At 40.6% G+C, this 11,296-nt stretch overlaps 1 protein-coding gene across 3 annotated transcripts; it reads right to left on the bottom strand.

The window, feature by feature from the left end:
* Positions 1-2,043: 2,043 nt before the first annotated feature.
* Positions 2,044-10,288, bottom strand: arsh (arylsulfatase H). 3 transcript variants are annotated; one of them, XM_061054250.1, is made up of 11 exons: positions 10,214-10,288; positions 9,344-9,499; positions 8,763-8,884; positions 8,139-8,261; positions 7,597-7,799; positions 5,715-5,935; positions 4,912-5,048; positions 4,453-4,590; positions 4,001-4,160; positions 3,013-3,134; positions 2,044-2,503 (listed from the first exon to the last, which is right to left on the bottom strand). In XM_061054250.1, the coding sequence occupies exons 1-11, from the start codon at positions 10,216-10,218 to the stop codon at positions 2,094-2,096; spliced, it is 1,797 nt and encodes a 598-aa protein (XP_060910233.1). In that variant the 5' UTR covers positions 10,219-10,288; the 3' UTR covers positions 2,044-2,093. The 3 variants fall into 3 exon arrangements, with proteins under 3 accessions (XP_060910233.1, XP_060910232.1, XP_060910234.1); XM_061054249.1 differs by having other exon boundaries at positions 10,107-10,233; XM_061054251.1 differs by lacking the exon at positions 10,214-10,288 and having other exon boundaries at positions 9,360-9,499.
* Between the last annotated feature and the right edge of the window lie 1,008 nt (positions 10,289-11,296).

Genomic DNA, 11,296 nt, shown 5'->3' with positions numbered 1-11,296 from the left:
GATATAATGGAGTGGATACTGTAATGAACTTGCTGTGTGTTGGACGTGCGGGACTCTGCTGGGGGGGGGAGTAAAAACTAATACAACCGTGATGGCAACAATTACGGTGATGATGATGAAAATCCCCTCCTCACTTGGAGATGTTTTAGAAGAAGATGAGGAGGAGGTGGGGAAAAAGCAGAACAACATGGAGGAGGGGATGAGGAAAGCAGTCTGGGGAGGTGGAGGAAGAGAAAATAGAGATCAAGAAAGGATAGAAGGAAGGGGACCAATTACAGGCTGCAGCTGAAGCCAACTTTGATGTTTTGACATGCAGCCACTGCTGCAGGGAGAGAGCCCAGAGTGTTGACGACAATGGTGATGATAATCAACGGTGATGACACTGATGATGGAGAAGTCTTTAGAGTCTTTTATTATTAAAGATCCGTGACCCCTTTTGGTCAAACCAGGACTCCCTGCTGGACGCCATCCACCCTGCCTTGAGCAGCATTTCTGATATTACTGAAGGTTAACGGGTGAGATGGCAATTATTTTCTCTGAAATCAACACGTATTATATTGCTAACTAATAAAATGTTGAATATATAGGAAGTGAAGGAAGGAGAAATGAACAAAAATGAGGGGGGGGGGGGAAGGAAGACATGAGTGGATTAGGAATAAGGTAGAAAGAGAATCATAAGATGACTGCTGGTTTGGTATCTTTTTGAAACACTTTATGTAAAAAAAATAAACATAAATACACAAGGAGCAGGATTTCTATCCTCCCACATGTCCCCTCACAGTGTGAAATTATTCATTATGTCACAGCAAAATCAAAATGTCAGGCGCCTACAGTGAGTAGTGATGTTTTTTTTAACTCTCTATCCCCCACATTCTCTCTCTCTCTCATACAGAGAGAGGGCAGAGTTTACCATCATCCAAACACAGTGTGGCTCTGCCCTCTAATGGCACACAGTAACAAGTACCGTCTTGAGGATTTTTATACCAATATTCAGTCAAACCTTTACTGAAGGAGACATTTTAGGAACTGACTTAAAGCTAAATCTGTTGGGGCACGGGTGGCCTAGCGGTTAGTATGCGCGCCCCATGTACAGAGGCGGAAGGCCTAGAGAGTGGCCGGCCTGGGTTCGAATCCACCCTGTGGATTCTTTCTCGCATGTCATTCCTCACTCTGTCTCTCTCTCTCTCTCCTGATTTCTGACTCTATCCACTGTTCTTTCTCTAAAAGAAAGGCATTAAAAGCCAAAAAATAAACCTTTAGAAAAAAAAGCTAAATCTATTAAAGATGGAGTCAGAAGCAGAACCTCACAATTGTTCTTAATGTAAGCAAAGGTCTTAACTTAAACATGTTAAGGGCCCATTAGAATCTGAGTGGAAGTGATTATAAATATATTAATCATTGAGTAAGACAGAAATGCATTTTTTTGCTTTTAATAGCACATTTTATTTTATAATGTATAAAGCTCTGTTTTTTTTAACTTACTCTGAGATACAAAAAAAGCAGCAATTTAAAAGAGATCCATCACTTCATGAATACTTCAAGTCATGAAAACGACACACTTCAACTTCATGTTCAAGTACAGATGCAAGATGCAACTTACTTTTTTTTTACAGTGTTATTATGCACTAACATGTAAAGGCCATTGTTTTTTCTTTTTCTCGTTGTATTAAGTTCAAAGACATTTCAAGCAGTTTGAGGTGACTGGTCATGAAATTAAGATTCACTTTTTGAAGGTGTGTTAAAGACTTTTTTTTATTTATGTAAAGACGGGATAAAAAGTCATTGTATCGTGCCAATTATTCAAATGAAGGTATGACAAAGTTTCAAAATGTTTCAAGAGATCTGTTGAAAATGCAGTAAAAAAGTATTGCAGAACAGTTTTTACAGCAGGTCTGCAGCTTAAACATTGGCCTGTCAAGTGTTTGAAACGTTAAAAGCTTGAGGATGCACCCTCGACCACAGAAAGGACTGCAGTATATTATTTATGAAAATGGGATAACCTTGCTGTGGATTCCGGAGGAGCTTCATCAAAGCCAAAAGATGTCCCCGCCCCCCCCTCCACACTTTCTTTGACCGTCTGGCAGCTATTTCCATTAAAGATTTTCCGCTCCCTCTTTGCAGCCGCAGAAGGGAAAAGTCCCACAGCAGGGCTGCAGCCAGGGTCTCCACAGAATCTTTTCCCACGTGAACTGGCTTTCAACACTGTGAGCGTCTGTGCTGGACTTTTCAGAAGCATCATCAGACGCCCGTTTGTTCGGGAAGGTATTTTTATGTTTCTCTACAGCTTTAGCAGTCTGCTCAAGGATTTCAGCGTATCGCGGCTCAGTATCGGGAGTCAGTGGATGGGACTCTGAAGGGTCGTGGAAAAGGTCATACAGCAGTGGAGGGTTGTGGTGTGTCACATATTCTCCATGACACAGACAGACCTTCGTGTCATAGCAGCCAACGGCTCCAGGGGGGGAAAAGTTGGGTGTGAAAAAGTGCGCCTTAAAGATGGAGTCACCTGGAGAGAAATCACATCGGGGTGTGTTGTTAAGAGCAGATTGTGCAGCAGGTCAAAGGTAATCAAAATATAGATTGTTTTAGATTGAACTTTTAAATTCTCCTTTTCAAAATGACCATACTAAGACAAACATTAAAAAGTCCTGACACGCCCCTGTTCATCAGGCCAACAGTTTGTTAAACTGGTCAGGACATCGTAAACAGGAAATGGCTATAACGCTGCAACCAGTGTGTGAGAGTTTACCTTTACATTTTTGATGGACACATTGCTCTACTACGCACCTGTCTTATGAAATGGATGTGCCACGGTTTGTATTTTGTCAGTTGTTCCCTGAAGTGAACTTTTCATTCATTCGACCTTTTATCACACGGTGCTGTTTTTGTAAATGCCTGAACAGTTTAATGTCATTTTCACATCAACACAAGAGACCAACAGACTTCATACAAGTCAAAAATAGTCCTCAGCTATATATTTAAAATCCCTCATTGTGTCTTGATGTGTGAACTTACTTCCAGGTGGGTGCCAGCGTACAGCATTCAGGTTCATTCCGCAGTAATGGAACATGAAGTCATGTTCGGATCGCTCCACTTTTCCCTCCAACAGAGGCATGAGGTTATGGCCGTCTAATTGTCTGGGATAAAAAGTAAGACAAAGAGAGCAAAGAGTGTGAAGCTTAGATACAAAATAAGCCTTAAAATCAAGGAATGAGCACAAACCACAACCTCCAATACCCAAAGAGATACTCAATTAAGACCTTTTGTTTCATCAAAAACTATCTAACATATTATAAATAAAACATAAAAACTCAATTATTAAATTCAAGACAAAACAACACAAGTCATTTAAATAAGAATGATTAATAGGTAACTGTGTTATTTACATCAATGGTTCTCAACTGGTGGGTCGGGACCCAGCATTGGGTCGAGGAGTCATTTTCAGTGGGTCGTGAATTTGTTCCTGGAAAAACACTTGTATCAAAAAAGTCTGTGAGGTGCTTTTTAAACGTCATTGTTTTGTTCACTTTCTTGCTTCAGTGAGATGTTTTGTAACGGCTGAGATCCAAACTGCACAATTTTTTGGTAAATAAATCTGATTGATTGAAAAATAAATCTGAAATTTGGGTCACGTTTTGGAGGTGTTGGAGGGTGGGTACTGAGGCCCGACGAGTTGAGAACCACTGATTTACATCGCCTACAATGCTGGCTTGATTACATGAATTGGTTTGTGCACAGCAGCCTCCTCCAAAATAAAAGCTCTTTTTTTATTTTTCTAATACAGATAATGATGTAGCTTTGGACCCCAAGTGTTATCATCTGGCAACAAAACAGTTAGATCATTATTATTAAGTGTGATTGTATTCAATGTCTCCCACATTATGTAACTCTAATTGAGTTCATTACTGCAGAAACTTTTCTTTGACCTCTCTAAGAATAATTCTCTGTGGACAGTGCACGGAATACAAACACAAAGCAACATACAGTATGAGCCAGTGTTCACCTGTCAGCGTGTGTGTCCTTGGCCAAATATTTCAGAGTTGGATACAGGTCCATGAGGCTGGTGGGTTCGTCCACTACTCTCCCAGCTGGCAATCTGCCAGGCCAGCGGAAAATACCAGGCACCCTGATCCCCCCCTCCCAGCCACCCATAGCTTTCCCACCTATAGGTGAGAAGTTACACAACACAAATACCTCTATTATTGCTGTATCATGCAGTAAACATATACAGGTCTTATTACAAGAGGGCATTTTACTAAGCCACAGACTTGTTTGGAGAATGATTTCATAAAATGCTGCTGAGAAAATTTAAACCCCAAGAAGATTATTTTCTGAATATGAATATCTAACCTTTTTTAGCTGTTAATAATGCTTTGTTAAGTGTTTAAATGATGATTTGAGAATCACTCTTTGACGTCTGCTGTAAACAGAGAGTCATTGAAAAGTAATGTGAACCTTTATAGATGCTGTTCCAGCCTCCTTTCTGGCCAACTTTAGAATCAGAATCCTCGAGGTGTCCACCGTGATCAGAAGTGAAGTACATCAGGGTGTTGTTGGCGAGGCCCAGGGAGTCCACTGTCTCTGTTATTTCACCTAGAATAACATGTTAATGTATCATTAGAGACAGAGGTTATAGTTTTAAATAGATGAAGAAAGTTTCATTTACAAGTAGATAAAGAACTTTTCTGGCTTGTATTACAATTTGGTTACATTTTTATATAGTTAGTTTTTTTTCTTTACCATTAAATACCACAAGCACAAACAGAATTAAATGTAGGGGTCATAGCGATGGTGGGATGTTTGCATGGCTTAAATCATTGAGCTGGATATTTGACGGCCTCTCTAACAAGTTAACCAGCCACAAACTGGAGGCTAAAACTAAAGTGTTTAAAATGAGATGCAAAATGTACCCACCAATCATCCAGTCCATTTCTTCTAGGTTGTCACCATAGCGACCATGGCTGCTTTTGCCAGCAAAGGCAGGGGTTTTAAAAAGTGGCACGTGAGTATGAGCCAATGAGAAGAAGAGGAGGAATGGATGGTTGACGTTCCTGAGAAATAGAGGAGAGGGAAAACAACAAGAAAAAAACTCTTTGTCAAGTATGATGATACAGGGTAAGGTGACATTCTGACACCTGGTAGAGTTTATTACTAAGTAGACCTTCACTAATGTTTATAAAAAAAGAGATAACATTGCTGTTCAAAGTTTATATGAAGTCTATCCTACATATTCGGTTCTGCAGCAGTGCACCATGTGTATCTTATAGCAGTTAAAAACATGATGAGCTTTGGGCAGAGAGCAACAAACATGGTATGAGAACTAACAAACATTGTTGTTGATACTGTTTTTTTTAATGAAATTTACTAATAACAGTAATGAGGATTCTGGGAAAAAACACTGTTACTTCTGAAGTTGCTTTCGAGTAATCTAAAAGATAATTTAATCGACTAAAGACATAAAATAATTTCCAAACTCAGTTGGGGAAACATCAGCTGCATTCATGTGATTTAGGAAAAGTACCTCAGGAGAAACACAAACTTGTGTCTTTGTGCAGCCAAACAGTAATTTAACCACTGACATACAGTATGTAATACATTCAACTGATATAAGTTACTCAGAATAGTTTATTGCGATTGTACAACTTTCCTTTTACAGATTATTAATATTTTTTTTTTACAGGAACAAGCTACACATTATTCTGCCGCCGCCCTCCTACCTCTTTATAAACATCTGTGCTTCTCCCAACAGCCTCTGCGGCAACGTCTCCACCGTCATGGGCTGCTCGACCACTTCTTGGTTCCTCATGAGGATGCAGTTCCAGGTTGGCAGGAGTTTAAAGGGTATGCACCACACGGCGGTTGCTAGGACACTGAGCAAAAACAGAGCCACCAGGAGACCCAGGTTCATCTCGAAGAGGCCGAACACATGAACACACACCTGAAACAACAAACACACACCAAGTGGCTTTAAATAGAGAGCAAATTAAACCACCAGCATACAGTACACAGCCAGAGAAGGCAAAACGAGCTGATCAGCTTTTAATATATAATCAAACACAATGCTAACATAAAATATTACTGCTAAATGTATATGTTTTTAAAAGTCTCAAACATTTCCATTTGTTTAACTTTAGGGTTGATTTCAGGGTCATTTCTCTTTTGTACGTATTCGGATGGACTTCCGTGATTCTGCCAGTAGATGGCATCACAAACCATAACCAAAACTATTATTTTTGTGAAACAAGCATTGCATTGTGTCTTTGTCCAAAAAACCCTTCTCTATTCAAAATAAGAGCTGAACATAGTTTTATTCACTCCTCTCTTCGGGCTGAGCACTCAGTTGGTACTTAATCTTACACAACAGACATCGAAGCTTAAACAGCTTCATTTCCACTTCCATCCTCAATTTTTTTTAAATGATTTTAGAACTAAACACATGATGGCAGAAATAAATTGTCTACAAATTAGAGGAAAGAATAGAAAAACATGTCAGGAAGAGGTTTTAAAAAAACAAAACTGAAATCAATCATTGCAAAGATCAGACTTTATCTTAGGGTCAGATACCTCCAAAAAAATCCACCTAAGAGCCTTGCAGTATAAATAAGAGCCGCTTTATCGAGAGTTATTGAAAGAAACCAGAGATTTTTACAAGCAGAAATCAAAATGCAAAACGTATATCAATGTATGCCAAGCAAAAATAAAGACTCATGAGAAGTACGCATGCATGTAATAAATACAGTATCAGTGATTTGCTTCCTGAAGTCCATCCTGCTCCAAAATTTTGCATCCCCCTCTGGCAAAAAGTTCTTCTGCTTCGGTGCAGTGCATAATTTATTTTTGGGCTTTTTGTGCCTTTAATGGATAGAGAGGACAGTGGATAGAGTCGGAAATCAGGGAGGGAGAGAGTGAGGAACGACATGCGGGAGGGAGGCCACAGACGGGGGCGAACCCGGGCCGCCCGCTTGAGACGACAGCCTCCATACATGGGGCGCGCGCACTAACCACTGCGCCACTGCGCCACTGCTCCACCAGCACCCCCGTGCAGTGCATAATTGAATGAAACACATCCATCCACATTTACCGTACTCCACATCTAAGAGTGTGAGCATTTCCACTCGAGTTGACACACGTCCTGCCAGCCTTCAGTTCAGTCTCCCTCTTTAATATTAATGTGAGTTTTAGGGTTCTTAGTTTGCTCTGCGTGTTGCACAGCTGGTTTCCATTCATCTCTCTATCACCAAGTCTTCAGTGTATTTTAGTTTGGACATTATTATTCTGCTATCCCCTAAAACAGGTTTCAGGCTGATAAGACTGAGTTTCACAATCGCAGCTTCTGTTTCCAGTCTTTTTTTTCCAAGCCCGTGGCATGTCAAACTGATCACGCATTACTTATTTTGCTTTGGGGTGAACAGTACAGCCACTCTTTGTTTTCCAATTTCTTCTTCTTTTTTTTGGACTGTCAGACTCAATGTATCTCTCTGTCTTGTACGGCTTTGATTTCGCATTCCAGCTGCGATAGTTTGTTCTCATATTAGCTGCCATTAAAAGTCTTTTTTCAGATAATGCTTTCATGAAATTGGTTAACAACACCACCCCCACCAGAGTAAGAAGTCCAGCCCCGAGCATCATGGTCAGATGTTGGAGCGTGTGCTGGAGGTCTGCCAGGACGTCACTCCCCTCCCCGGGCACACAGTCATTGAAGAGGGTGAAGGGCAGCCCGTAGAAGTAGCCGAAGCCGTGCTGGTTTGGATGGTGGCAGTGGTCTCCTCTGTGTTCACAGTTCACACCTAAATGCCACTTACCTGCAGAGCCAGTGAGAAAAAAAAAGAAAAAAGAAGGAGCAACTGAAAGGTGAAAACAAGTCAGACTTTAACACAAAAAAAAATGTTCCACGTGCTAAATGCAAATCATAAAACCATATAGTTTGCTGTCCGTGCTTGTAAAAGTGTGAAAATAATAATGTACTTTAATGAGTCTCAAATTGTCTCTGAGTTCAAGCACTTGAAGAAATCACACTCCGTATTCTGTAATGTCACATCTAGCTGTGTGTAAACATTCATGTGTTATTCAGTGCAAGGGAACTCAGCTTTGAGACCCAACATGACGACCTGTGAATAAATGATCCCCATGACATTTCTCACCCACTAGACCGGTGGTGTATCCTTGTTGCTGCAGCCTCTTAGCGAAGGTGGTCTCAGTTGGTGGCAGCCCACCTGAACCCCCGAGGAACAGCAGAACCTGCACACGGCCTGTGCTGCCCAGTCCTACGCAGAGCACACATGCAACAATAAGCAAATACACACACACACACACACACACACACACACACACACACACACACACACACACACACACACACACACACACACACACACACACACACACACACACACACACACACACACACACACACACACACACACACACACACACACACACACACACACACACACACACACACACACACACACACACACACACACACACACACACACACACACACACACACACACACACACACACACACACACACACACACACACACACACACACACACACACACACACACACACACACACACACACACACACACACACACACACACACACACACACACACACACACACACACACACACACACACACACACACACACACACACACACACACACACACACACACACACACACACACACACACACACACACACACACACACACAATGCTCCTCTTTACACTGTAAATAGTTTTTTAGAGTAACACTTACCTGAGCGCGCTGCATAGCGCCCGGTCATGAAAGCGGCTCGACTTGGCGTGCAGAGAGGAGCAGCTGCAATGTGCTGAGTCAGCTTTACTCCTTCAGAAGCCAGACGGTCTACATTTGGGGTCCTGTAGAGACGAGACAGGTGTAAAATTTGTGTCGTGCACTTTGGGTTCTTTTCTGTTGAATTGTATTTCATTATTTTTAGTATTTTGCATTTGTTTGTTCTTGCTGTTGTTTATGTTCTTCTGTGTTTGGTTCAGTTTGCTTTGTTCTTGTTTTAGCTGTTTGTCAAAGCACTTAAACCTGTGTTTTTAAAAGGTGCTATATAAATAGTTATTATCTTAATTATTATTATTATTATAAAATAGGAACAAGAGAGACAAACAGGGTGATCAAATCAGTATACAGGACACAAAGAAGCAGCACATCAGAGAAAGACAATGAATAAACAAGCCTATAGGAATATCATTTTAAGTATTTCCTTCCTCTGGTTTCCTCCCCTTTTGTCTTTCCCCATGTTTTCCAAAAGACCCCCCCCCCCCCCCCCCCCCCCTTGTTTTGGCTTCATATTCACAAGTATTTACCTGATGGTGTCATTACCGTAGCATCCGATATCGCCGATGCCCAGGTCATCCACCATCATCAGGACTATGTTGGGCCTCCTCTCCACCTCCTCCCATGTGACATCACTCCCTGCAGCCAGGAGGAGGGGGAGGATGAGATGTGCCAACAGGGCAGCCCTATGAGTGAAAGACATAGAGGCATAGTGGAAATATAATTTTAATTTAAAAGAAGAATTCACCACCGGCAGTAATAATTATCTGACGGAGCATCTACACAATATTAAAAGCAACAATTTACCGTTCGAAATCAAACTCAAAATGCAGTTTTTGCCTTTTAAATTACTTGAAAGTAACATGACTATTTTGGATCTTTTCCCCAGGGCAACTGTTCATCCTCACAATCAAAAACTACAAGGATGTCAGTCCTCTTTGCTCCCCACTCAGCTGTCTAACATCATCTGGCACAATAACAACAATTGTGAAAGTGTCTCAATAAACACGACGTCTGATCTAATCAGTACTGCAGGTTTTACAACTTGGACATTTGCCCTCTATAGCAGGAGGATTGATTTTCTAGAGAACTCTTTCCTATGTTTTACTGACTGCTCTCTGTTAGCCTAAAGTCTATCACATGGTGTTTAAGTAATGTAGGCTTTACAAATATCAAAAGGTAAAATTGAAAATGCACATGCGTTAGTAAGTGGCAAAGGTGCACAGTATAAACACAGTCTGCAAAGAGTTGGCAAGCAAAGCAAAACATGAGTGGGCGGGTTGATTTGTTTACTTCCTCATTCTTTGTTTACTCGGCAGCGTTCAGGGTAGCCTACAACAGTCAACATATTTGCATTTTGCAGTTTAAGGTAGACAAATTTCATACCCCCGTAGACTCACCTCATAGCGGTACAGTGCACCGATTCATAAAGCCACAACGCCACACACTTTCTACTCTTCTGCGCATGCGTGGACCCTCCTTCCTGAAACAGTTGATTGATATTTGCCTTAATGTTTGTAGAAAACGCGCGCACAAAAAAAGTAATTATTTCGGATAGATGGTTTTATGGTATAAGGGCCACGATTACATTAAATGTTGATAGACCGAAATAGTTTTTTTATATTTAGTTCTGTTTATTTGCAGACATGAGGGATTTTAAATAGTTTGAACGTTGTGTAGGACAGAAACAAGAAATCTCACCTATAGCCTATATGAATATCAGTATCCTGTTCATAAATAGAAAATTAAATGAAAATTAAATTCATCACATTTAAGTAGGCTATTGTAGCATGGATAAAAAGGTGAAGGCAATCAGTCAAATGATATAGATAGCCTAGTTGTGTTTACAAGTTTAAGTGCATTGCTAGGGAGGCCCTGAAGTTCCAAAATGTCAAAACCTCTTATCTTAACAGAGATAAGTATCATGCAGATTGTTACGATAAGATATCCCCCCTTTTCATCAGAGATAAAAGGAAACCCAACAGGACAAAGGATGAAAGTCCTTTGAGTGTATGTAAACTGAATGTCTTAAGGAGACTTTCAATGACCCTTGAAAACACTACACCTATCATTATTTTGAGGCTGTATAGATTTACTATCTGGTTAGTGTTAGAAAACAGTAGATAGTCTGTCATTTGATAAACCTCACTTTCTGTTGCAATGAAGCTGAATCACTGAAACATGCATTCTTAACTTATTACTATTGTGTGATAGCCAGACATAAATACAGGATGCTGTATGAAAAAGTGTTTTGTTAGGTCAAAATGAAACTTTCCAGAAGTGAAACGTAAGAAAGAGAATTTCCTGGAGTACTTTGCTTGAGTCGTTTTGTTGTTGTTTTTAACAGACACACTTCATCTCCAGAACATTTTAAAGTGAACCCACAAAACTTGCCTCCACCATTTTGGATGTGGTGATCATGAGTCTGTGAGTGAATGTTTCCTTCTCATGTAAAGTCATTTAAGTCACTTTATTATTCTAGT

This window comes from Labrus mixtus, chromosome 13 (genome assembly GCF_963584025.1).
Source record: "Labrus mixtus chromosome 13, fLabMix1.1, whole genome shotgun sequence".
Classification (NCBI taxonomy): domain Eukaryota; kingdom Metazoa; phylum Chordata; class Actinopteri; order Labriformes; family Labridae; genus Labrus; species Labrus mixtus.
Note: the sequence above shows the minus strand (reverse complement) of the source record. Positions and strands in the feature narration are given on the sequence as shown.

Bases quoted from the DNA above. Each gene is read 5' to 3' on its own strand.
- arsh (XM_061054249.1), bottom strand. The intron at 8,885-9,343 runs GTAAATACTTGT...TCGTCTCTACAG, and splicing joins TACGGTAATGACACCATCAG to GACCCCAAATGTAGACCGTC. The intron at 8,262-8,762 runs GTAAGTGTTACT...TGCTCTGCGTAG, and splicing joins GCGCTATGCAGCGCGCTCAG to GACTGGGCAGCACAGGCCGT.